The sequence below is a fragment of the Lethenteron reissneri genome, chromosome 37 (genome assembly GCF_015708825.2).
Source record: "Lethenteron reissneri isolate LAM-NWPU_2019-01 chromosome 37, ASM1570882v1, whole genome shotgun sequence".
NCBI classification, from domain to species: domain Eukaryota; kingdom Metazoa; phylum Chordata; class Hyperoartia; order Petromyzontiformes; family Petromyzontidae; genus Lethenteron; species Lethenteron reissneri.
The window spans coordinates 6,272,340-6,299,935 of NC_083815.1; the positions used below are offsets into that span (position 1 = coordinate 6,272,340).

Below are 27,596 nucleotides of genomic sequence, written 5' to 3' on the forward strand. Positions count from 1 at the left end.
GCCGAACAGGTCTGTGAATTGCTGGTACTGTACACAGTACTCTTATCTATAACCGTCTTTCGCCACTAAGTGGTGGTGACGTTACCACATTTGTGCCAGGCTATGTGCACGTTCCGGCCACGTGAGGTGTCGAACGTCCGCTGGCAAGTCACTGGACAGGCTCAGATGACATGGGTTGACTGAAATGACTGGCCGATGCACCACCTGTGCCACCCACTGTGCCAACTTGCTGTGTTTTAACCACCCGGCGCTCCGCTCGTTGTTGTGAGCGTCGCTCCTCTGCCTTCCGTTGTTGCTCGAGGGTGCTTGTGCTTCCAACTGCCCAGTAGCAGCGTCCTTCACGAGCCTCCTCCACAGAGGCAGATTTTGACACCGCTGGTATCAGTCATCGGCAAGTCCACTCAGCTCCATCTCTTCTGCAGCCCGTGCCGCGCCCGTTTAACCCCCTCTAATCGGCCGAACAAAAGCTGTTTAGGTATGCGGTGGCTGGGCACGAGGGCTACATGACCCAGCCAACGCAGCCTTGTTTGTTTATTACATCACACACACACACGCGCGCGCGAACAGCCCGATTTTTACGCAAGCCACGCAATTTTGATTTGAAGGGGGGGGGGCCTTCGGCGTTTCCACGTGCGAGCCCCCCCCACCCACCTTGCCCCACGTCACCACCACCACGTGCGAACCACGTGTCGCATCCGCCGGCGCCAACGACGCAGGCCGATGACGTCGAGCAGCCGCGCCGTCACGGGGGGAGGGGGGGGAAATTCTTCAGCGCGGTGACGTCATCAACGCGAGCCACGTCCCCCCCCGCGCGCCACACCCCCAACCACCTCTCGTCTCTCCCCCGCCCTCCCCTGCCCCTACGCCCCGCCCCTTTCCGACCACGCCCCCTCTACGCCACGCCCCCTCCACAACCCACGCCCCGCCCCCTCCCCACCACGCCCCCTCTACACCCTACGCCCCGCCCCCTTCCCGCTACGCCCCGCCCCTTTCCGGCCACGTCCCCCTACGCCCCGCCCTCTTCCCGCTACGCCCCGCCCCTTCCCGCTACGCCCCGCCCCCTTCCCGCTACGCCCCGCCCCCTTCCCGCTACGCCCCGCCCTCTTCCCGCTACGCCCCCCTACGCCCCGCCCCCGCCACCTATTTGAGTCGCCGTGACAGCGCGCGCAGTTGCAAGTCGGAGTCGGTCTCGACGCTTCATTCATCCGGCAATGGACGCAGGTGTGAAGCCCGCGCGAGTTCCTTTGCGCTGCCGCTCGTCACGTGTTGTTGTTGTTGTTGTAGTAATGATTACCCATAATTGTAAACCCTACGCCTCGACTCTCACTGTATATGCCTTAGGTCCACTCGGCCTCTCAATTGAGTACTTGGCGTGATGTGTGGACTTCGCTACTGGGGAGACAAAGACGGCCGGGCGTGGTGTTGCCCCCCCACCCCTCCGTACCTCGTGTGCCGTGCCGGCCTTCATAGGTGTGCTGCTAATCTCTAACGGCGCTTGCCCCGACAGTCTATTAAGCCGATACGGTGGTGATCTCTGTACACCTCAGGCCTATACTTCGTGTGGATGATGATGATGGGAGGCGTAGCGGAGCCGTGTTCTGTGATTACAACCTCATTACTGTGCTATGTATGCATATTAAACTTCTTTCGCACCGTACGTAGACAACCGTGCTAATGTTCCCATGCTCTGGTTTGCCACAGTCGCAACAACACCCGGCCTTTGTCAGTGAATGAAGATAGGCCCATTTCTCGAAACGTCGCCTCTTATGCGTACTGTATACATATATTTAAAGGGAAATTTGTGTGTACTTTTAAAGGCATCGGTGTTGTTATATTGTCTCTTGCCCCCAGCTCATCGATTACGTGTCCTGCAGTAGTCGTGGTGGTGCTGAGTGTCGTGTGGCCGTGGGTTGGGGGACATTCCATCGGTCACATCGAGTGCTTGAGTTGACTCATGGTTCAATGTTGATTTGAAGCTTTCGTGACTGCAGGAATCGATACTCTTTGGTTATTTCGTTAGAGTCACGTAGCTACGTGACTTTATATTGTCTCTTGCCCCCAGCTACGTGACTTTACCGAAAGAACCAAAGAATATTGACGAATGATTGTTCACTTTGCGGTCTCGGGGCCAGAGGCGCGTTGAGTTTCGTTTTTGGTCATTTTTTGTAATTTTTTGTACCAATATCTTTTGATGATTGGAGGTGACATTCTGCCAGCCATCGTGCCTACATGCCCACCGGGACGCTAAATTGAGTACCGTTTTGTTGGAAGAACAAAAAAACGTATTGTAAAATGTAATGCAAATGATCTCATGTGTAAGTTCAGATAATTGACAACCGGATATGTGTCTTAAATGAGTGATCATATGTCAGATGTATTCATAAGCAAGCCTACTGCAGTGTACGTACACAAACCCCTTTTGTCAATCTACTGCTGGATGAGAGCCACGCCGGTGCGAGTCGTGATGGTTAAATGACCATACTTCACCACGCTGGTCAGTGCGGTTTTATGAAGGCGGATACCATAGACTTAACGTGAAGTATAACAACGGATAACGATGGATTTTGCTGCACTATCATCCCTCTGCTGCCCACCACGTAGACTCATCCTAGAACTCTGCAGAATCGGCCTCGCTTAGCCCCTGGGCTTGGCTGACGAGTTCTGATGAGATCAGGTGCATTTGGTCATCGCCACTGGAGTGCTATATTTATTGTGCAGTACGTTTGTGATCTCGATATATAGAGTTATTGGTGGTAAGCTTTTTTGGACTATTGTTTAACACATGGATAGATTTGCCCCCCCCCCTCTCGCCTCCCCTCGTCCTTGGTTTTGTGAAAGTCCACCAAGAGGTGTGGGCTCACAATTAAGGCAATTACAACTTTGAACATGGGGGGGTTATGATATAAACGTGTTTCCTCCCTTGTGTTTATACTTGTCGTTAACTAGGCTTAGAGGCTACAATTTTTTTGCTGGGAATTATTGCTTGGCAACACTGCTGTGGAGAGAGTAATATAAACCAACCCTGTGATGTAATCGTTTGCAAGGGTTAGTCATTGCTTCATGGCCAGTGGTGGCACTAGTCCATTGGAGCAGAAATTAGATTTATGCCCCCCCCCCCCCCCATTCAAATTATGAAAAAAATAACAATGCGATGACAGAAGAGTTGTACTGGAGACCCAAAATATACATGTAGAGAGGCAAGTACAGGTTAACTTTATACGAGATATTAATTGGCGTTTTGTTTAAATTAGCTTGTTATGTTGATGAGGATATTAATTTCGTATTCTGTTTGGTCTACAACTTTTTCTTGTAGCCAGGGCCCTTTGAGCTACATGGGGCACTAAGCTTTTGTAAAAAATTGATGTAAACAATAATAATATACAGCCCTTTGTCAAACTACTGGTGGATGAAGGTCCTCCCTATGCCGTGTCAGGAGCAGCATTTAAGAATAATTGTGCCCAGTTGAATATGATGTATAATACATATATATCACGTTTGAGGGTTGTTTGACCACGTTTCGCCATGCTAGCCAGTGCAGGTTAGTGAAGGCCGATTTCAAAATAAACATGCCACTCATTCATGGATCTCCATTGTTTATTTCTCACCTGGTTAAATAACGCATTCTTAAATGTATGCATTTTTATAGCAGCACTGCTTACACTACTCGTAGGGTTACACTTTTGCTTCAACAAATCGTGCTTAAACTCTACTCTTGTGGGGTTTGCTGGTTTAATTTCTACTTCAAGGTTCCCACAACACGCATTGAATGAATAGGGGTAATTGCATATGGTAAGCTTGAAATGTCTCTGTTCTGCAATTCCATTCATTCCCAGTGTCTGTTTAGAACACTGCTGGTGGTGGAGTGGCAAAGTAAATATTGCCATACACATTGATTGTGAGCACATACCACACACACATCTCTCTCAAAGTTTCCTTCAGCATGCATTGAAACTTCTCTCTTCTGCAATTCCATTCATTCCTAGTGTCTGTTTAGAACACCGCTGGTGGTGGAGTGGCAAAGTAAATATGACCATACACATTGATTGTGAGCACATACCACACACTTCTCACTCAAAGTTTCCTTCAGCATGCATTGAATGGATGGTGGTAATTGCATATGGTAAACTTGAAACTTCTCTCTTCTGCAATTCCATTCATTCCTAGTGTATGTTTAGAATGCTGGTGGTGGTATGGCAAAGTAAATATTTCCATACACATTGATTGTGAGCACATACCCACACACTTCTCACTCAAAGTTTCGTTCAGCATGCATTGAATGGATGGTGGTAATTGCATATGGTAAGCTTGAAACTTCTCTCTTCTGCAATTCCATTCATTCCTAGTGTATGTTTAGAATGCTGGTGGTGGTATGGCAAAGTAAATATTTCCATACACATTGATTGTGAGCACATACCCACACACTTCTCACTCAAAGTTTCGTTCAGCATGCATTGAATGGATGGTGGTAATTGCATATGGTAAGCTTGAAACTTCTCTCTTTTGCAATTCCATTCATTCCTAGTGTCTGTTTAGAACACCGCTGGTGGTGGTGGTTTGGCAAAGTAAATAGCAGTTTTTAAAGTCACTATATAAACACATGCCATAAACGTTCCCTCCTATTATTGTTTTACTAAGTTTACTGCATTATGCATTGAATGAATATGGGTCGTCTGCAATTTCATGAATTCCTAGTTTCTGTTATGTAAATAATGTGTTATAAACTTTTAATGACTACTGCATTGTGCGCTCTTTTCAGGAGCAATTGTCCATTCATCGTAGAGTTAGTCTCGGTTACCCAATGTTTCCAAAAGACAGCTGACATTTCACAAAGGGCAATGCAAACATTGCAATTCTCATACGTGTGTCTAGTCTCACACTGCTCCGTTTTTTCATTGTAATTTCTCCTATTGATGTATTGAATAATTAATTCATAATTTTGCTTGTTAAAAACCCATTGAGATTAAATAAAAAGCTCTACAAGGATGACCTCTGTCAACGAGCAATAACACCAGTAATTTGTTTCTATCGAAATACACGGAGAGAACCCGACAAGATAACCCATGTTGCTCATCAACAATACGCGCAGATTATTATCAAGTCAAGCTTTGGGTGACTCAAATCTCCCTTGGGCTCTCACCTGAATGTAAATAAATAATGTTATTATTATGATCCAATATCAATGCACTGTATCATTGTGTCAATTAATACATTATAAACTAAACAAAAAACTAAAACTGAACTGATTTTATTTTACCAGGGATGGCCCACTGAGCTATGATCTATTTTTACAAAGTGACCTGACCATAAATAATGATAGCTCAACGAAGTGGCTTATCACTTGTAGCAGGCAAATACTCTAAACGCATTTTTGTTTATGAATGTGAAGGGAAAATCCGTTTCTAAATGTGGAGCAAGATACATTCAGTCACAGGCAGAGGAAAAGTGGAAGAAGATCTTCAACCGGCACTTGTCAACAGCGTGGATGACTGTAGAAGAGTGTTCCAGACACTTGATGTATCTTCTTTGTTCTTTCGGTAAAGTCACGTAGAAGGGAAATAATAAAATAATAAAAATAAAACATACGTGACTTTACCGAAAGAACCATGAAGATGAATCCCTGCAGTCACGAAAGCTTAAAATCGAAATTTACACTTGATGTAGTCGAGGAGAATGAGTGTGCCGCGCAAGATGTGTTTAACAATTATCGGGTGCATGCAGCGTGGAACGAGTTGCTTTGTATTTGGAGTAAATTGGTAAACGCGGAATGGCGTAGTGGGTTCTCAAGAACTGGAGTTTGGGAAACCCTGATGTGAGGTCTTCGCTAAGTTGTGATAAAGTTCAGACGAAACGGTGCATTTAAGAAAAAAAATAAAGCTACATTTCAGAAAACACTGGAAAGCTTTGCTGTCGCATTCCCAAAAATATACAAATATATATTTACTCTGTTTATATATGAGACTCCTGAAACAACATGAGTTTGTGCATCGTGATGGACAGGTGATGATAATGTACCTAAAGTCGCTAAGTGCTCAGAAACCAGATCAAGGGTAATTAAAGTTAAGTTGAAAATTATTCTAAAAGGTTCTGTAAAAATTACTTTCTCACTGTAAACGGGAAATGTATTTGCATTGCACACAGATGTGTATTTAAACGCGTTGTAGAGAAAATAACCATGGAAATAGAGTAACTTTACTTCAAACGGAATTGACATAGTTTGTTTTACTTTAAATGATATCACCCACAATTGTGGTTTGACCTGTGTAAAATGTCGCAAGCTAATGTAATTTTAGAACTATAATAGAACTCTTGTTTTGTCTTCATATATAAATACAAAATATATTTGAATGTATTAACTTTTCAGACTCATTTTATCAAGCAGTGTTTGATTCAATTAAACAAAATCTCTGGACCGGTTTTTACCTTCCTGTGTCTCACCAGCAGTCAGGCTTGTTGAACATTTGCTGGTGGGTTACTTGGTGTGATTGCTAGCACCCAGCAACCCGAGTTCAATTCCCGCTCACAGCCAACACCAGTGACGATTATCTGAACTGTTCCTGGGCCTCCCCTCGGTCGACTCGGCCTCAAATGAGTACCTGGTGCAGTGTGTGAATATCTCTGCTGAGGAGAGAAAGGCCACCCACCCCGTCATGCGCCGTGCCTGACTTCATAGGTTTTCACTAACAGCACTTGCCCCAACAGGCTGTATTTTGAGCGCATTAACATATTCATATGAGTTTAAAGAGGAACCAAGCACTGTAAATAAAGCAATCAAAGCTCAGGTATTTTTCACAAAAGAGCCAAGGCTTTATTTGCATACAGAACATACAAACTTTTGCGAATGGCATAACATTAAATGTTTGCCACTTTGCAGAGCAGCACAATAAGTTGGTGCACGGGAGAGAAACATGGGTGGAACCAAGCACCAAAACTAATGCAAACACAAACGCAGCGTGGGTGCAATTACAGCTCTGGTGTGTCTCACAAAAACGCCAAGACGTTGTTTGTTTATATCACATGGCAACTCGTTTGAATGTCACACGTTGGCTTGTTTTTTTTTATGCAGGCAAAGGTAAGCGAATGCAGCCAGCATGGCACGCTCCGCAAGGCAGCAATCGGCCGAAGCTGCACTTGTACAACAGCCTGACGAGGAACAAGGTGTGAACAGATATTGTATATTTGTTTTCTTTTTTTGGCATTTCACCTTTTTCAGGATCAGTTCTGAGATTGAGATGGAATCTGACAATTTGAGATTGAATCTTGACAGTGATATCATCCGAAAGATAATGAACTATCTTGGCCGATTTAACATCCAGCTCGGTACATGTCTCCCAACTGTTGCGAAAGCAAAACTTGGCCCGGGGAATGGATTTCGAAAGACAACATTTGTCTTTATAATAATTATAACTCTTGTCAATCTACTGCTCTACAATGCAGCACTTTGCTGTTGCCGGTCATTGGATTTGTTTGACCATACTTCACCACGCTGGTCGCTGCAAGTTGGTAAAGGATGGGTCCGAGACCGATTCTGATATCACTGGAGACTGATGCGAGATGTGGCCATTAATAAAATATTAGTCACTGGGTTAATAGCGCATTGTGCTCTCCACTGCATCAAAACTTTACCTGGGTAGAGCTACATATATGCAGTTCTATTAAAAGGTAATGTGGGGGATCTTTGTCTTTTTATTGTGGGCGACAGGAGGAGTTTGTTCCACAGAATGGGAACAACGTGCTCTGGTACAGCTGTGGCCCAACTGTGTACGACGCCTCGCACATGGGCCACGCACGGTGAGTTTGCTGTCTCCCAATGTATCACGCAATGGCTCATTGACGCAAAACTGCCTTTACCTATCTCCCCTGCCTCATCTCACTCTAACAAATCCCAAAATCCCTCCACTGGCTCCCAATCAAATCCCAGATGAAGTTCAACATTACGCTCAACATCTTCAATATCCTCTCTGTACTCGCTCCCACCCATCTCTTCCCTCTCATCTCACTCTAGTCCCCCGCATGCATTATTTACCCCAGCAACCAATGCCTGTTGTGGAAGCTCCCGGTCAATGGTTGTTTGGGGGGAGGTTGCTCTTTCTCCTGCTGCCCCCATTGTTTGAAACTCTTTTGTCCATGCTGTCCACTCTCTTTCCCTGTACAAGTTTAGGCTCAAATATTTTCACTGTTTTATCTTCCTGTGACTGTCCTTTAAAATCTATAAAGATGCCTCCTTTCCCCTATAAGCCTTTGTTCCTCCATTGTTTTGTACAGCAACTTGAGATAAAGTTTCATTTTAGAAGCTAGAAGTCAACATTTTATTGTTAAAGCAGCCGTTGCATTCTATACAACTTAGAATTTCCCTAATAACATTTTTTTTGGAAAGGATAATGAATCTATTACTTTAAAATAAATACTTAATTCTCATCACACTTGTTATGATTGCAGAAGATATGGGCACAAGTTGAAAGCAGCCATCATTAATGAGATGTTTAAGGCCTATTCATAAGGGTAGTGCATGATCCACCTTGCCATGCACTGAAAGTCACATGAAATAATGACACATTACATCTATGTCACCATATGTGCAAAGACAAACCTTGCAGTGTTGGAGTACGGGGACTTTAGTTTGATCAACTGTCCTCTAACCTAAGAAGAATATTAATGATGTTTCTAATAAACACTTTGGTAAGATTTTTACGCCATTTTAAAAACAATCAAGTTCTTGGCCAAATTCCCAGAAGCAATATATATTTTGTTACTGTTTGCCCATCGCCTAAAAATAAAGAACATGAGTCAGTTCATCCATAAATATGCACTACTTCCTCTTTTGTAGTGATGTGTGGAATGTGTTGACTACATGCACGGTCTTACAATGTTTTCTTGCATGCTACTTGCCAGAACATGGTTCCTCTTGAACCCATGGAATGCGATGAGGGAAAAATGTAACAATAATAATCTCTTTTATAAAGCGCCTTCCATATTGAAGTGTCTCGAAGCGCTGGACATAAAAATAAAACTACACTCACAAATATAGATCAATTCTAAGCCAAAAAGATAGCTGATGAAAACAATATCAATGACTATCGAAATTACAATAAAATGAAGAACTATGATGAAAGTGAAGAATAATAATTGCAGAGTAATTCATGCACATAACAGAATATATATATATTTTATCTTAAGTTACAGGGAAAGCCTGTAGAAATAGGCAAGTTTTAAGATGTGATTTAAAATGTGACGCAGACTCTGAATCGCTAATGGGACCGAGTGTTGTTGTACTCTGTTTGATTTAAACTAACTCAAGCAACCCACTTTTATTTATACCTCCTCAGATCGTACATTTCCTTCGACATCTTGCGGAGGATAATATCGGATTACTTTAAGTACGATGTCTTTTACTGCATGAACATCACCGACATCGATGACAAGGTATGCAATGGCAATTACGAACTCTGAGCATGCACCCGCAATTTAGGGCCCGACAACAATAATTACGATAGGATCTGCAGCTTCAGGTGGCTTCGTGGCACGGATGTCAGAGCACTGAGCTGGCATCGCTGAATTCCTGGGTTGGATTCCAGGCCGCTGCCTGTGATTTAAAACTGGGTTCTCAAATGTATGTCGTTTATGTCGTTTATTGTGAAAATTCCGTCAGTTCTTATGATCACTTTCATTGCTTTCATGGCTTTATTTTGGTGATTTCGAAAAGTTTTTTGGTTTGGCCAAGTTTGTTTATTGTACTACGGAGTAAGACTGATGGCCTTAATCTAAGTTGTCTTGTGGTTGTTGTTTGACTTGCATCCCACTGGGATTTTTGCACATAGAGTTGGTGTACGGTGTTTTTTCTGCAATATTTTGCTGTCTTTTCTTGGATTTTCTGTTTGCACTTAGTCACATATTCACTTTAAGATGTTTTCTTGTTTTTGTTTTTTGTTTGTTGCGGTTGCACCCGATTTCAAGAGCCGACTGGCTCACAGGGCTATACCTAATAAATTAACTTGAACTTGAAACTAAACTAAAACTAAGCAATTTTTATTTAAGCTCCGTGGGCCTCGCCTGATTATCTTTTTCAGAAGCGACTCGGCCACAAATTAAAGCTCAACAAAGTGGCTTATCATGTGGAAAGTTATAGCAGCCAAATATTCTAAACGCATGTTTCTAAATGTAGAGGGGGACCCAGAATAAAATCCACACGACCATGGGGAGAACTTGCAAACTCCAAATATGCAGGCGTCCGGGTCGGAATCGAACCCATGACCGCCCGTATATCAGGCGAGGTCGTTCACATCTCGCCACCGTGGCAACCTAGTTCATGATCTCAGCGTGGTCACCAATGACGGGAAAATTTTTAAAATACACTCAATTTGGTTCGCACTTAATTTGGCTAAATTCCAGCTCTGACATTTTAAATATCGGTATGACTGTCAAGCGACGAACATCGCTCTCATATGCACAATGGTTCGGGAAGTCCTGCCCTGTACTGTGTGGACCAGAGTTACATTGAAGGGACCTCGGCGATAGCTCTATCTGTTTCGTTCTCTTAACACAAAGGGGTGCACTGTGCTATGAGAGATTCGGATAGATACTTCGTCTTGTGGCATGAGGCCTACAGCACAACCGGGAAACACACTGGGGAAAAATGACAAAGAAAAAAAGCCCCCAGCATTTCCTCTTTCTAACCCGCGTTCACCAATGTGTTTTGCAGATCATCAAGCGAGCACGACAGAACTACCTGCTGGAGAAGTACAGCGCCGACATGCAGGGTCCCCAGAGCCTCCTCAACGATGTCGCCACTGCCTTAGTAGTACGTCTACCTGCTTGCGATATCTCAGTCGGCTACAAGTAAAATTAATGGCAAACAAAGTAAAATTAATTGCAAACAAAGTAAAATGAATGAGCGTGGCCTCTCCCCTTGTTGTCAAGGTTGAACCGGAGAGGGAAGTTCCTGCTAGAGTCAACTGTCAAATATTAGGGCTAATGGGGGGGGGGGGTGGGGTGGCTTGTTTATAACAGCGTATACAAGGATAATAAGACATGTAAATTTGTCTAATAAATGCATTGAAAAATATGGTGAAAGGAAGAATGTGTCGTTTGTTTTTATGGCTTCTTTGTAATCAGGTCACTTTGCAACGTGTGCTTGTGGTCTCGTAAGCACCGAGTCACTGACCCTTTAATGAGTGAGAAGCAACTAATAATTAAACCAGCTCACCCGGTTAACCCACAACACTGTTAAACTGCCCATGGGGAATCGATAATTAATTGTGTAAGGTCTATAAGCTCGCAGCAAAACTATAAGTTGTGGTTTGATTGATTTCACGGCTTGTCTAAATGCTTGACATCCCAGTGCTGGGTAGAACTTTAAACTTTAACTTCTTTCGTACCATACGTATGTCTGTATGTATGTTGAACTTCTTCCAACACCGTACGTAGCCATCCGTGCTAATCGGAGTTGCGGGGGGAAGGACAACAAACGAAACCCAAAAAAGGAATTCTAAATAAATGGGTTTTTAATCTAGATTTAAAAGTGCATCACTCCAATGGCTTTCAAAAATCAGAAGCAAGAGCGTTCCCGACGGCTGTGGAAGCGCATCTGAAAGCGCGCGTTATCTAGCCGACCGTGCTAATGCTTTGACTGCCCTTGGGGCATTCTCCACCTTGCAGGGCTTCCGCACGAAGCTGTCTGAGACGACGGATCCCGACAAAAAGCAAATGCTGGACAGGATCTTGGCTGAAGTGGAGGAAGGGCTGGGGCGCCTGGAGGCTGCTCTCGCCAAAAGCGCCCCAGAGGAGGAACTCCAATCCCTCACACAGGTCACGGTCGCGAGATGTTTACAACCTTGCCTGGTATACAGGCGTGGGTTCGATTCCTACCCTGAAAGCTGTATATTTTGAGTTTGCATGTCTCTTTCTCTCTCTCCACGTGGTTGTGTGGATTTTTCTACAGGTCCCTCTGGGTTTTCTGTCCACATTTAAAAACATGCGTTTAGAGTATTTGGCTGCTATACATTTCCAGATCATAAGCTACTTGGTTTAGATATCATTTGTGGCCAGGTCGCTTCTTGAAAAAGAGCTATATAGCTCAGTGGGCCTTACCTATTAAAATAAAATTGTTTATCGTTCAGGTCTGACAGCTTAGACGCTCGCAACCTTACCATGTTGGGTTTCAGCACAATATTAACAACATCACGTGTTTCTGGTATCAATAACAACGTGGGATGTCTGTCCAGATGGGGTTTGAAGGGTGATTCTGTGTGGGTGGCCAGGTGGCTCTGGAGTCAGATGCTGAAGATAAAATCTAGGACAATGACAGTGGGATCGGACTGCAGCTCATGCTCCAAACAAGCTTCGTACTGAGCGTATTGCACATTAATTGCCTGTGATGTTAAGATTTAATGCGCATTAATACACGTAAATATTTCTAACAGCAGCAGTTATTAATGCAGGATTTTTAAATGTAATCATAAAATGGCTTCATGTCTCAAGCTGTCAAATGTTTATACAATGTATTTAACAATCTATTCAGTTATATTTATAGAATTAATATGCGTGTGTTTGCATTTACTACATTTCCCTACCTTTTGTTGACAAACTTATTTTCTTTAATACATCAAGGAAGCATGCAGCATTCAATGGAATTATTATTCACTTAATCTATAGGTGCACATGCCCGTACCAGCAATGGCTGGCTATTGAACGAAAGCAAATATTGCATATTGCATCGAGTGGGCAACCAATAATTATCATGGTGCTTGCGTGTGTTAACATGGGAAGGTTAAGTTTGAAGGGGCTTCCAGGCTGTATATTCAACTCCTTCCCTTTACCGGTTTCCCACCATTTGTACCCGAATCCAAACACTCCATGGATTATTGCAGTTCCGGTTTTTAATTGTGACATACGAATTGTGACTCTCAATAAAAGGTTAAAATCTTTTCATTTCGGCATTTTACTGGTCGTAATATACAGTGATTATGCTAGCTCTCATTACTAAATTACCTATGGAGTTTATCATATTGCGACACGCGTAGAATTTTCACCATTTTAGAAAGCAGTAAAAATTAATTTTGAAAGGGGGGATGTGGGGGGGCGGCAGTTACTCATTCCGAGCCTAAGGGTTGCAGCCCCTAAAGCCCCTGTATTAATCTGCTCCTGGACATGGATGATGAGCCATGGTGCAGCCAATGGAGCTGTGTTGTGTTGTTGCACTGTGGCTTCGCACAGGCGCTGCTCACCGAAGCCAGGGACCCCCTTTCCGAGTGGCTGGACGCACAACACGGAAGCGAGGTTACCGAGAACTCCATCTTCTCGGAACTTCCACGCTACTGGGAGGCGGAATTCCACCGTGACATGGAGGCCCTGAATGTGAGACACGGGAACTCGACCGCATTCATTTGTGAAAAAAAGCTTTAGAGCTCATCGGATTCCTCCCCAGTATAAATAAATATTCTGATTCTGTTGCAGGGTCATCCGCAAAGTGCCAAGCGCCGCTCCCCGCTTGACGGATGACACTCTTGTCGTTTCTTTTGTTGTGCTCTCAGGTTCTGCCGCCGGACGTTTTGACCCGAGTGAGTGAATACGTCCCGGAAATCATCGCCTTCGTGCAGAAAGTCGTGGACAACGGTTTTGGGTACGTTGAAACGTTTTAAGCGCCAATGCTGCAGTGGAGAGGCTCTGTTTGGCATGGCACGTGTTTACGATCGGGGACTCGGGCCAGCACATGGGACGGTAGTGTAGTGTCGGTCTAAAGTCCGGCCGGGTCGCGCTGTGGTTAGTGGTAAACCTCACGGGAAGATTGCGATTCAATATCCTGATTGGAATATCATGAAATGTGGAATATTTCCACCACTGACGTAGGACCGCCATTAGAAATGAGTGCCGTCCCATTGCTCATTTGAGCATGGGGGTACACATTGACTTTAAATGTAAAAATCCTTCAACCCAATTTATATGCGAGGGATGTTTCAAAATTGGCCAGAACTTATCTTACAGAGAAGCAGAACTGAAACTACAGACGTGATTGCTACAAAATGGCCCTAAATATTATGCTAGTCTCAGGGCCTGTGATCGCATCACCCTGGAATGTCGGATCTGAGAAGCTAAGCAGAATTGAGCCTGGATAGTACTTTAATGGGTGACGGCCATGCATAAATCATGTATTGTATACTTATACGGGGCTATGTTGTCAATAGATGGCAGTGTAGAGAGATCAATTGCTGCATTATCCAGCATTTATACTAAATACCTTCAATTTGCACTGGCCAGCTTGGTGAATTTTGGTCAAATAGGCCTCACGACCTAAATGGTGTAGGGAGGCCCTCATCCAGCAGTATATTGACCCAAAGGGCTGTACATATACATGTCCATACATTGGCCCCACGGTTTGCCTCCAGATGCTAATAAACTGTCGGCATCTTAAGGCCGGATGATCAAGTGCGACTAGTAATTGCTGCTTTTGCCTTGGGCTATGCTGAATGCCGACTTCGTGTTTACAGCTACGAGTCGGGTGGGTCGGTGTACTTCGACACGGCGAGGTTCGACAGCAGCGAGCGCCACTCGTACGCCAAGCTTGTGCCCGAGGCTGTGGGTGATCACAAGGCTCTGCACGAAGGAGAGGGTACGACATCCCTTTTTACTGTTCGACCGTCTGGAATAATAAATAAGTAAATGCTCTCGAATACCGTGCGCATGGCTTGCAACCAAATCGTCCGGAGCGCGTCCGATCTCGTCGACAGTCGGGAGTGCTTAGATTTTTGCAGTCTGCTTTTCTTGCTCCTGAAAACAAGCGTTGATTTAATACGTGCAAGAAACCGTTTTTTCCTATTTGTTTATTTTATTCTAATTATATCATAATGTAAAAATGTAGCTCACGAGGTGAATGAAATTGAAGCAACGAGACAAGAAACCACTGAATGACCCTACAAATGAGATGTTAAAAAAAGACAAACAGTAATGGATAATTTTTTATTGAATCAAGAATCCCAACTTCATAAAAAATTTGGCAGGGGGGGGGGGGGGGAGTGAAATGTTACATACCTAGCACGCAACAATCGATTTATAATTAAACCTGATTATTAAAGCACACGTTACTCGCCATTCGTCTATCTGGGATAGGCGGCGTGGAGCCAAAGCAGCTCCCCGATGCGTTTTCAGGCTGTACAGCGTATTGTTCGGCATGATGTCCGACGTTTCGCTTCACCTGCTTGGAGCTTTTTGCAACAAGTCCTCTCACGGTATGGTCTCTTTGCAGGCGACCTGAGCATCAGCGCTGAGCGGCTGAGCGACAAGCGATCCCAAAATGACTTTGCGCTGTGGAAAGCCTCAAAGCCTGGGGAACCTTCTTGGGACTCGCCGTGGGGAAAGGTACGCATACATGCGATGGTGTGCAACGTTGTGTTATGTGGTCTTTCTTTAATGTTCATCTTCTTGGTTCTTTCGGTAAAGTCATGTAGAAGGGAAGTAATAAAATAATAAAAATAAAACATAATAAAATAATTCTCACGACGCTTCGGCCACAATGCAAGCAGCCGTCCTCAGGTGAAGACCAGGTCTGTCGGGGAGACAGCATCTAATGTTATTCAAATGTCATGACCCAAGTTGATGGGATTGTGAAATTGTCAAACGTGGTATCGGTGATGTCAAATTTAGTCAAAACGAGAGTGGTCAGTGATGTCAGAACTTTCCTGGTCCTCTCCTGAGGTGAACTCAACTTTAAATGAGCACCTGGTGCAGTGTTTTAACATCACCGCTGGGGAGACAAAGGTGGTCAGGCATGGTATTGGCCACACCAATACCACTTGCTAGGTCGGTCTTAAATGTTCATGAACAACACTTAAACCAATAGACTGATATGAGTATACGAGGATCTATATGCGTGTGTTAGCAGTTGTGTAGTGGTTCATTCACTACTCTGAATTCAATGACCCAAAGAAAACATTGATGGCAAATGTATTTATATTGAACATCTGTGAAAAAGAGCTTCATAGCTTATTGGATTCCTCCAGTCTAAAGATTCTGATTTTAGCCGAACTTGGGTCTCCCCTACATTTACTCGGCCTTAACGGAGTATTGTGTCTGCTTCAATTCATGCACCTAGGCAGTGGGAAAACAGGCAATGGTGATGGTTACATCACCCCCTTGTGTGCTGTGTGGCTACATGGGGAGTCTTTGTGTGTGTCTGTGAATGCAGGGTCGTCCTGGGTGGCACATCGAGTGCTCTGCAATGGCTGGCTCCATCCTGGGAGAGTCCATGGACATTCACGGCGGGGGCTTTGATCTGCGCTTCCCCCACCATGACAACGAATTGGCGCAGTCCGAGGTGCTGTGCTAGGGTGATCCATTTTTAGATCCCCTTCTGATATCCAATAACCCATATCTCATGCAGTGCATAATTAGTTTTATGAGACATTGTGTGTTGGATTGGCTGAGCTGGATCAATTGGATGGCCCTCGTATTCACCTAACATAAACCCGCAGGGTTTTCACATCAAAGACGGTGTGTGTGTGTGTGTACGTGACAAAACAGAAATATATCAATGTGCTGATCTTGCACATCATTGAATGTTGTCCGCAAATCACACTGGCATGGTTGAACAAAGGGTATCTGGGAAGTGTTAAAAGATTTTATAATTTAATTGATATACTTGGGAGACATGTAATTTTCTCGAATGTCTTCGTGTTCTATTAGTGGGGTGTCTACATGCCTGGAAATGACATTGAAAACTGTGTTGTGGCTACATAATTGTGCAATGTTCTTATTAGATTGGAGACCATTGATTGCAGAAATTAAGGAAGAAATATAATTGTTCTAAAAATCAACCATCTTCTTTGTTAATAACACTAAATAGGAATAAACGATATGGCAAGATAGAAGAATGTAAAAAATGTGGAAATTTGGGGCTAAAATAAATATGGGCAAAAAAAAGTCGTGTACAACTTTGGAGACACAACATAAAATAATCGTTGGAGGATTATAATTGGGATACACAGTATTATATCTACATACCCCACTGTGTTTTTAAAGAACCTCTTGAATCGCGACCCATAATTTCGACAGCTATATCACAAAGAGGGCGAATCGGATACGTGCCTCAATACTACAAAGTAGCAGTTCATATTCTGAGCCTAAGGTGGCAGTGTTTGTTTTTCGTTTCTTCCCTCTCGCTCACCTTTAAACCTACTCGTTAAATGAGAAGTCATAATTCACACCTTCATTCAAATAATTGTCGTGGTTCATGGACGCAATTCGATTCAAGAATTACATATTCTCTGTCTCCCTTTTCTGTCTTTATTTCTCATTTTTTACATCTGGCTCATACATTTTTCTGAGCTCCATTAGCAAACAAAGTCGCACAATAGCTTATTATTTCCGTATTATTGGTATAGGTCAAAAACAAGGTTAGAGCGGTGAACCGTTGCTGTGCGTGCTACGCTACGAACCCATCGACCCGAGTTCCATTGCCAGCCAAGAATGACATCGGTGCCAAGTGACATCTGACAATCGGGCCTTAATCCCCCCCACCCCACCCCCCCTTCGCCAACTAGCATGGCCAGCGTGGTAAAGTATGGTCATATCGCCCTGAACAGCTTGGGGAGGCCTGCATCCAGCAGTGGATTGGCAAATGCCTCAAATTATAAAAGTAATAAAAACCACATGTATTCTTAGATATGCAATCGAATGTGTATCATGCGCTTTAATAAACCATAGTAAGCAAGGGATGTAAGCATCATAAGACACCGACTGCCGACCGTGCTTCTTACCGATGTGAATCCACTCGATCTCCAGGCCTACTTTGACAACGACCACTGGGTGCGCTACTTCCTGCACACGGGACATCTCACCATCTCCGGCTGCAAAATGTCCAAGTCTCTCAAGAACTTCATCACCATCAAGGAGGCTCTGATGAGCAACACGGGTAAGCACATTGAATTCATTTCATGAAACTTATTCTCGGTTCTTTCGGTAAAGTCACATAGAACCAAGAATATGAATCCCTGCAGTCACGAAAGCTTTAAATCGAAATTCATGAAACTTAATAGTGTTTCTGTACGACTTCTAGGCGGGTTGACTTTGAAGTTCAAGTCTTTAGGAAATGGACAAAAAAATTGCCTCATCTGCCTCTAAATGTTTGTTTAAATTAATTGTTTTTGCTGTTAGCCTCTGATAATTACAGTTATAAAAACAATTTGAAGACACGAAGTGTTATTTAAATTAATAAAGGCATGAAGTAAGGGTGTCCGTTTGCTTCCGATGTCTGTTGTTGATTTGTGTGCTATAGCTCGGCAGCTCAGGCTGGCCTTCCTCATGCACTCCTGGAAAGACACGCTGGATTATTCCTCAAACACCATGGAGTCGGCCACCCAGTATGAACGCTTTCTCAATGTAAGCCACAGAATGGGTGGGGGAGTGGCTGAGTGACTCTGAGGTCACTAAACTAAACTAAAAACTAAACTATTTTTACTTTACCAGGTAAGGGCCTACTGAGCTATATAGCTCTCTTTCAGAAGTGACCTGGCTACCAATGATAACTCAACGAAGTGGCCAAATAATATAAATGGAAGTTTTGCTAAGGTTGATCAAACAACCCCCCCCCACTACCTACATGGTGTGGGGAGTGGATTGATAACGTGTAAATATAAAACCGGCTTCTACCCTAAATTGTTGCAATAATATAAGAGATTGAGCATATAGTCTGCTTACAGGGCAAATGCGTGTTTACTTGGATGAATATCGCAGCAGTGGGTGCCCAATGCCTTGTTGTTGTGCGCAGGAGTTCTTCCTGAATGTGAAGGACATTTTGCGAGCACCGACGGACATCACGGGGCAGTACGAAAAGTGGGAAGAGTCTGAGATGGATCTCAACAAACTGTAAGTGTCGCCAGGGTGGGGGTTAACTCGGCGAATTAAAACTGACACTTCCTGGGCTGTCTTCCCATCCTGTCAAGAGATGTTGAGTAGAAAATGATAGCTTTTCTTGGAAAGAAAAGTTATAATCCCGAAATGTAGTTTGAACATTTGAATAGAAATAAGGCGCGGTATTTTTTTTATACTTCTGAATTTGACACAGTAACGTTTATGTTTTGATACTTGTAATGACAAAACTAATAGGTAGAGCCCTAATTGAGTGCTTTAGATGAATAACAAAATGTGAAAACAATATTATTAATTTATTGACTATATATTTATACTGTTTATATACAACTAGTGTATACAGATATCAGATTTATGAGCCTATTTGTATTTTGTATATATGTGGTGCATTACATATTTCCATTTTCACACTTATTTGAAACTCCTTTTTAAAGCTTTTCCTGCTCTCTATAGCTACGAATCTCTTTGCACACCATGCGTCATGCACAACGGTAACCTTTGTCGAAGCTTCTTGGTAAAAATCGGCGACTTGTCACGACTGCACCTGTTTCCCCCTCCCCCCCCCCCCGACGCACAAAGGTTTTACGAAAAGAAGGCGAGCGTCCACACGGCGCTCTGCGACAACATCGACACGCGCGTGGCGCTGGAGGAGATGAGGGCTCTCATCGGCCACTGCAACACGTACATCGCCAGCGTGAAGGGCCGCAAGGCATCGCCCAACAAGGGCCTGCTCAAGAACGTCTCCCTGTACTTGACCCAGATGTTCAAGGTGCAAAGTCCCCACCGCCACCACCAACCACCACCATTTCCACACAGTCGGAGCCAACTGTGGCTCGCTCTTGAACGTGTACACTTGCCGAATCGAATAATGGTCACAAGTGCTGCCCGTGCGATAATTCACTCATCCAAGTTGTTCGATGAAATGTCACAATTCGGAGTTGCGATTCGTTCAATTCGGGGGTTCTTTAACTTTCTGATTTGTACTCTCTAATTTGTATTGTGTATACTTTTTCTGTGTTGTCTACAGTTTTGTCCGCTCGGCCTAAATATAAAGTTGGCATATATTTTGCAGTACATTTGCAGAAATCATATATAATTGGTTCACACTTGATACGGTGCAGGTATAGTGAACATTAAAGCTATTTAATTGCTAAATTGACACATCATTACTTGCCCAATATTAATATGCTTTGGGCCATATTCGCATAATGATGAAACAGCTCATTACCTTTGATTTGCCCGGCGGTTGCTGTTGATAAAAAACATGTGTAATTCTTCATACAAGTCAGACAAGATTTACATTGGCTGCCACCATAAATGGGCCTTCATGTGTTCACTTTATTTTGCTGATAAATGTAAAAAAGATGGAGCTGGATAACTAATATTTAAGTGCTTGTAAATACCGGAGTGAAACGTATAGGAATGGTTAGCAAATCACTGTAAATAAATACATAAACTAAAACTAAACTTTTTTTATTTTACCAGGTAAAGCCACTGAGCTATTCGTATTTTTTTCAGAAGCAACCTAGCCACAAGCTCAACGAAGTGGCTTATCATGTGGACATTTATAGCAGCCAAATCTAAATAATTCGCTGCATCAGGTGTAGGAGGATTTATGACACTTTTGTATACGACCCAACCCAAAAACCCAATCATGGAAAGATGTTTGAAATTTGGCATTCGTTTCCCAGCTGCAGCCTTCTTGTTTCCATCCAGATTTTTGGTGCAATCGAAGGGGACGATGCAATTGGATTCCCAATCACCGCCTGCCAGGGAACAAACGTAAGTAAAGTTAGAATTTGGCAATATTTACAAAAGGCCTGTAATGGCTATCAGTACCTAAAGTAATCTAATAAATGCACTTTCTGTGGTTTTTTTGTGTGCTCATGATTGTTTTAATCTTATAATGTGTTAAATGTCTGTTCTTGTTTTCTGGGAGGAACAGTTCAATAATTGCCAGCTCACATGTCCATGCATATCCCATCTCTGGACTAATGTTAGAAAATTTGTGAAATCCTTTTGTTAATAATTGGACGATTATAGAATGGCTGAAGGTTTATCGACATTGCAAAACTGTCTTATATGCACACGTGTAATTAGGTGCGAAATCTGTGACTGGTTACACCAGCCCACAGGGGATTATTGTGTCCGTCCATCCATCGTGCAGGGAGGGGCTGGATGTGGAGGGGCGGGTGGGGAGGGGCTGGGTGAAGAGGGTGGGGAGGGGCTGGTCACCCCGTGGTGCCCTTATAAATCTCAACGTTTAACCTACTCACGCCGGCTTGTGCCCGCCCACAGTCGGGCATATTTGCGGAATACACCACGCCGCCGTTGACCCTGGCCATTGACCGAGCAACCCGACGTTCCTACCAGCTCCCTCCGCAGGAATGTGTTCATTTTTACATGACATCATGTTCCTTGTCTCAGGTTTTCCTCATTGTTGTCTTGTTATTGACAATGCCATGCCTTGTGCTCACCCACCAGCTGGAGACTGCAGTAATGCCATTCCTGTCCACCCTGGCCGAATTCCGTGAAAGCGTCCGGCAAATTGCCCGGGAAAAGAAGGGTCCGTTTGAACACGGCTACATTTCCGGTTGCTTGACAATAAGATATTTTTTTCTGTGGAAGTAAAATGTTGGCAGGTTGCCTCTGGGCTCACTGCCTTGACAGCACTGTGTTATAAAGCTGGACCCGTGTCGTGTGTTGTGCAGTGATGGAGTTGCTGACTTTGAGCGACACCCTACGCGACGACATTCTGCCTGAGCTCGGTGTGCGACTGGAAGACCATGAGGGTAGCTGCTCCTGTCGTTATCTTTTCGTTAATCATAATTACTAAATACACTTCTTATTATCCATAACACAAAGCCCCATCGGTAGATTGAAGGAAGGTAAAGCAAGGATAGTAAAACATCTCCATATCAAAATTTCTCCCCGTTTAAATATACAGTGGTATAAATGTCACATGCCTCCTGGTAGGGGTCACATCTCCTTGGGGCCATCGCTGTTGGCAGAACAACCAATGTTGCTCGTGAGTGAGACTAAACTTTCTGAATATGGTTATCTGAAGTTGGACGGTTAGTTTGGTTCGGCAGGTAGCATGTGGTGGTGGGGTAAAGTATGGGTATTCCCACCTCTTCCATGATGGCTGGCCAGCATGGAAGAGTAGACCAAATACCCTCTAGAAGGGCTCTCTAGTGCTCCCTCTAGTGGGGAGACCCTTCCACCATCAGTGGTGTCGGCAAACAATTATTGGGCTGGCACCTTTTTCCTTGAAAATAAAATTGGAAAATAAAATATGAAGGGTTCACCCTTTATCTAGTCTTGCAGTAAAGCAGCTCGACACAGCCAAATATGTAGACCTAAGGCAGTGTTCAATACATTGGAGTCAATATCTTGATGGTGTTGGAATTACTTTCAGCCTGTGTTTGTTTATTTGTCTTCTTTGCCAGGTCTTCCCCCTGTTGTGAAACTCGTGGACAAGGAATCTCTGCTAAAGGAGAGGGAAGAGAAGAAAAAGGTCTGTTTAACTCCACAGATGGCGATGAGGAGTTGTAAATTTGGAACAGGGCTTGTGCCCCCTGGACAGGTAGTCGAGGCATCGATAAAACTGTAGTGATTTTTGCCATGCCGTCGCAAGCGGAAGATTTATAATCTCCGTTGCAGCTTGTAGCAGAGCAGAGTCGTTCATCAAAGAGGAAGCGCTTGTATCAGATGGTCACATTTTATTTGAACAGCTGCTCAGTATACAAGCAGTGCTTTATCGGCTTTGCACATTTATTAACTGTGCCTATACCACTCGTGTGCCTTCAGATAGAAGAAGAAAAGCAACTTAAGAAGGAGGAAGCAGCCAAGAAAAAGCAAGAACAGGAGGTGAAGCTCCCGGACGTCTTAGAGCTGTCCCGCTGAATCATGTGACACAGCAAGAAAAGTAGCTGCCTTTTTATGCTAAGTGACATTGTAGATGTGGTATTTGTATCTGGCTCTGCGTCTTTACGCTGCATGGTTTGACTCACTGGCAGGTCAAGGGACAGACCCTGGTAACATAGGTTAAATTACATACATGCAAAGTCACTTCATACATCGGCACCCACCTAACAAAAGCTAACAATAATTTTTTGGAGAAAAAATGGGTGTTTAGCATCATTATCATCATTAGCCAGTGTCCATCCACTACTGGATAAAGGCCTGCCCATGCTCTTATCATCTGTCGCAGTCTTGCGATTCCACAATTCACCTTCTGCAGGTGAGCCGATTGCATCACTTTATCTCCGGTGTGATGAGATTAAATGTATCTCAACATATCCTGAAAAACAATGGAGTTGAATCGTGGTATATTTAGCACAATTTTGTAATGTTCCACGATATGCCATGTTGTATGTCTGTGTCATAGAGGGAATTAGACACAATTAAAACACTGAGACCATCCCATCCTGAGCACATGCCAACGATGGATGTCATTTCTGGCAGAGAGATTATTCATCTGAGTCGTCACAGTTTGCCATAAGTTAATGCGTGGCTTCATAATAAAAATGACATTTGCTTTTACTTGAGAAATTGGGTCATTAGTCTAGGGTCGATATAGCACGTCCCTTACATGCTGCTCCAGCAAAGTTTTAGCACTGCTGCATCTGTTTACCCTTTATCATGTCTTGCTCTGTTTATCAAAAAGACATTTTGGTCATTACATGTAGACAGCTGGTACAGAGGTTATCATTCAACATAAAACACTGCCCACTGTATTTCCTGAAAAAAATATTTACCACCTGTGACTTCACAGCAAACGGATGACTGCAGACGACTGCTATGACCAGACCATATCCTTAAAAATCAAATGTTTTAAGATGTTGCTCAAACGTGTGCTGTTGTTGTTTTTCACCTTGAGGCTGCAAAATTGGAAAAAATGAAGATCCGACCTCAAGAAATGTTTTTGAGCGAGACGGACAAATACTCCAAGTTTGATGGAAACGTGAGTAGACACACTTTTGAGGTATTGTCAACGTGCTTTCGTAGCACTTCTGTCTGTTCATTGGTTGGCAACAAAAATAAGATCGTCATTGCCTTTCGTGTTTGGCACAAACGTTACAGCAACAACCCATAATTTACATCCAGTGTTAATTTATTCAGCATTGTTACATTTTGATAATAGCCTCTGTCGTTAATGACAACATGTACAAATGCAGTTATGACAATTTTGTATAATCATTCGTTTAGTCTAGTTGACGAAAGCTGTCAAACACTTGGGTTATTAGGTGTTGGTATGTGATGTGTGCAATTTCCCCCCACCCCAATATTATCAGGACGGCCAATTGGTGGTCTCTATAATCTTAAACCACCAAGGACCAATTTTATCTACCACTACACGGCAGTTTCTAATAATCTTACGAAATTGTCTTGGTCTTCGTCTTGAGTCACTCGCTAATTTTCTCGTCGTAGTTATCATGCTTTAGTCTTTGTCATGGTAGTTGGAGTCATCGTCACACTTTGATTTTTCAGAATAAACGTTTTTGGGTTAGATCGCATTATTTATAAATGTGTCGTAACCCTCCACCACCCGACACAGCCAATCAGTAAAAAAGTGTCACGTTGACAAAAGAAAAATAGTTCACTACTTCTGGCGAATTGCCTGATGATGCTGGATGCAATTAACAGCGAAACGTCGTACTCAGAAATGGTAAATATTGTGGTTTCACGCTTCAACACACCGGTGGGCTAAAGTAGTGAACTATTTGTCTTTTGTCAACGTGACACTTTTTTACTGATTGGCCGTGTCCGGTGGTGGAGGGTTACGACACATTTATAAATAACGCGATCTGACCCAAAAACGTTGATAATGAATAATATTGGTGGCGAAAGCTTACGTATTTAAATTGATGATTTTTGTCCGCTCAAAATCATCGTCAACTGAAATAAATAACCCTCTTCGTTGACGCACATTTTCATCGCTTCTACTTCTTTTGTTGACCACAATGAACTCTTTCACTGCACCCTGGCAGGGGTGCACGATTGTTCCACCAAGCCCCTCCCCACCCCGAAACCTCGCCGTTGCAATTGTGTGCCCTGGTGTTCCTCAAGATGTATATCTGTGACTGTGTTCCCGGTCCAGGGGTTCCCCACGCACGACTCGGAGGGAAAGGAGATCAGCAAGGGTCTCGCCAAGAAGCTGAGGAAGCTGTACGACGCGCAGGAGAAACTGCACAGCCAGTTTGAGCAAATGAATATCTCCCAGTGAACAGAATTGGCCAGCACGGCATTTAATGGCCATGGAACAATTCCTCCCACCCCCCCCCCCCCCCCGTCATTCGTCATTTAATACATTGTCATTATTTGTGGCCATTCTATTCAAGATCAATGTTTTTATTAACATTGTGTGAATGTAACAACACTTGAAACAATTGAAGTGCATGTCAGAATTGAGAATAATCGATTCTCGCACGCACGATTCGATGCATGCATTGTGTGAGTGTGAGATCAGTTTTAATCTGAATTGTTGCATGTTACATGCCAGGCCTTTATCTCATGGGGTGGTACATTCCCATTGAGTTTTTGAGATGTTAACTCCTATCTGAAGAAAGTTGTCATTTGCTTTTGTTAATACAGCCACTGCTGTACAGTATCACGTGGATAATGGAAGGGTAAGTGGCATAGCATCCTGACCCCCCCATGCCGTTGTTGACTTTTTGATCAGAATCTGTGGATGTGCCAATTTTTAGGTGGAGTGCAGATAACGTTACAAGGCCATCATTAGCTCTTGTACGTAAATGCCCACTGACACTTATACAATTACTCCCTTTGATTTGGCTGGTTTTTTTACCTTTAAAAGTTGTACTTGCATGAATTATACTTGGCTCGTACGTTTATCATATAATACGTGTTTTCTTTTCATTTATTTTCAATGGTGTGTGTGTGGTGGAAGGGTGTTTGTTTATGTTGGTGGTGTTTACATGCATTTTCAGGTTGCACGTTGTGGCACACTTTCTGTTAAATTCAGCATGGTGGTGTTATCCGAACGAATATAAATCACTAAAACATTTGTTACACTTGTATTGTTGTTTAGCAAGTTTAATGTGTGAAGTTTTATAACATTACAAATCCTTCCACGTGATTCATTTGTGCTAAGCAAGAATTTTTTTTTTATTCACCACTCTGCATGCTATCGCCATCATTTTGGATTTAAATCTAGAAAAGCCGCACGCAAAGCTGTAAATTGTGAAATTTGACTGGTGATTTTGTAACATGCCATCACACCACGAATTGGCAAACTAGATTTAACAGTGAAAAGACTACATTACTCACACACATCTCCTAATTATAAAACTAAACATAATTATTACAGTATCATTCATGCTAATTGTATTATCACATTAAGGGCTGTATCCTATTTGTAGCACTTATTAAGTAAATTAAAACCCTCAGAAAATAAAAATGAAAAACAAATCAAGAGGTCGTCTAAACACAAATGGTTTACACAACAAAAAAGTTATTGCAACAACGGTATCGAAAATTGTCTTTGCTCCTTGCACCAGCAAGATAAATGGGTCCACTAAGTAATTAAGTGGTTATGAAGACCCCAAGTTGAATAATGTATTTTTTTAATATTATATTTGAGTAGCATAATTTACAGCCCCTTTATCAATCCACTGCTTACCTTAACATTTTTATTTTACCAGGTAAGGCCCACTAAGCTATACAACTCTTTCAGAAGCGACCTGGCCACAAATGATAGCTCAACGAAGTGGCTTATTTGGAAATTTATAGCAACCTAACACTCTAAACGCACGTTACTGAATGTGGAGGGAAAACCGGAGGACCTGGATAAAAATCCACGTGACCGTGTGGAGAACATGCAAACTCCAAATATACAGGCATCAGGGTTTGGAGTCAAACCCACAGCCTCCTGTATTCCAGGCGAGGTAGTTAACATCTCCCCACCATGGCTGAATGGAGTCTTCTCCATGCCATGTACTCGTGGTAGTTGTTTTACCACGCATTATTACGCAGGTCAGTGTGGGTTGGTGAAGTTCCAAGGGTTCAGATATGATCTGCCACAGATCTTAATCATTGCTGGAAATCTAACTTGGGTCTCACATGCATCATGCAGTGCACGAACCACTGCCACCATTCTGCCTGAATTAATTAGCATGAATATAGCCAGTTGAAAATTGCCCATACTGTATTTGTTCGTCTTTCATAAAACTGTACTTTAAATCCAAAGTGAAGGTGAATGGGTTCTTGAGACATTTTCTTATAACGAATGTCAATGTCACTCATTAAAATCCTGTGTTTTAATGGCAATTGTCGTTTTTAAAAAGTACATTCATCATTGTCATGTAACGTAGACAATGCTATTTATGTGGTATTTTGATGAAATTATGCTGCTGGTGCATATAATAAAATACTTTATCACGAACTCTATTGTGTTTTTTGCACACGTTATGTAGAACTTAGGAATATGACAATTTCCGAGCATGTGCACAATGTTATAAGATATCCAAAGCTAAGTGGAGTTTACACCATTGGAACCTCCTTTGCCAGTAACAAAATATGATAATTGGTTGTTTACCCTTTTATCTGGCAACAAAACTGACACCTTTTTTTACAAGGAGTCATGTTTGCATTGACCACAATACCTGCGGTCGGAACGCAAAAAAAACACATCTGACAATGTATGCACTGTCCTTGAAATTGATTGGTCCACACTCGAGACAGCTTTTCTTAGAGCCTAGTCTCACATTGTGTTGAAC

General features: G+C 43.1%; 1 protein-coding gene across 1 annotated transcript; it reads left to right on the forward strand.

Annotated features, from left to right (window-relative positions):
* Window positions 1-1,118: 1,118 nt before the first annotated feature.
* On the forward strand, window positions 1,119-27,262 carry CARS1 (cysteinyl-tRNA synthetase 1). Its single transcript, XM_061566386.1, has 22 exons — window positions 1,119-1,221; window positions 7,064-7,155; window positions 7,700-7,788; window positions 9,324-9,420; window positions 10,697-10,795; window positions 11,653-11,802; window positions 13,210-13,350; window positions 13,527-13,615; window positions 14,481-14,602; window positions 15,236-15,348; window positions 16,175-16,303; window positions 17,770-17,899; window positions 18,263-18,366; window positions 18,755-18,852; window positions 19,435-19,624; window positions 20,572-20,637; window positions 21,340-21,421; window positions 21,567-21,647; window positions 22,305-22,372; window positions 22,666-22,725; window positions 23,738-23,821; window positions 24,959-27,262. The coding sequence occupies exons 1-22, from the start codon at window positions 1,212-1,214 to the stop codon at window positions 25,082-25,084; spliced, it is 2,220 nt and encodes a 739-aa protein (XP_061422370.1). The 5' UTR covers window positions 1,119-1,211; the 3' UTR covers window positions 25,085-27,262.
* Window positions 27,263-27,596: the final 334 nt, after the last annotated feature.

Bases quoted from the DNA above. Each gene is read 5' to 3' on its own strand.
- CARS1 (XM_061566386.1), top strand. The intron at 16,304-17,769 runs GTGCTGTGCTAG...CTCGATCTCCAG, and splicing joins ACGAATTGGCGCAGTCCGAG to GCCTACTTTGACAACGACCA. The intron at 17,900-18,262 runs GTAAGCACATTG...TGTGTGCTATAG, and splicing joins GGCTCTGATGAGCAACACGG to CTCGGCAGCTCAGGCTGGCC.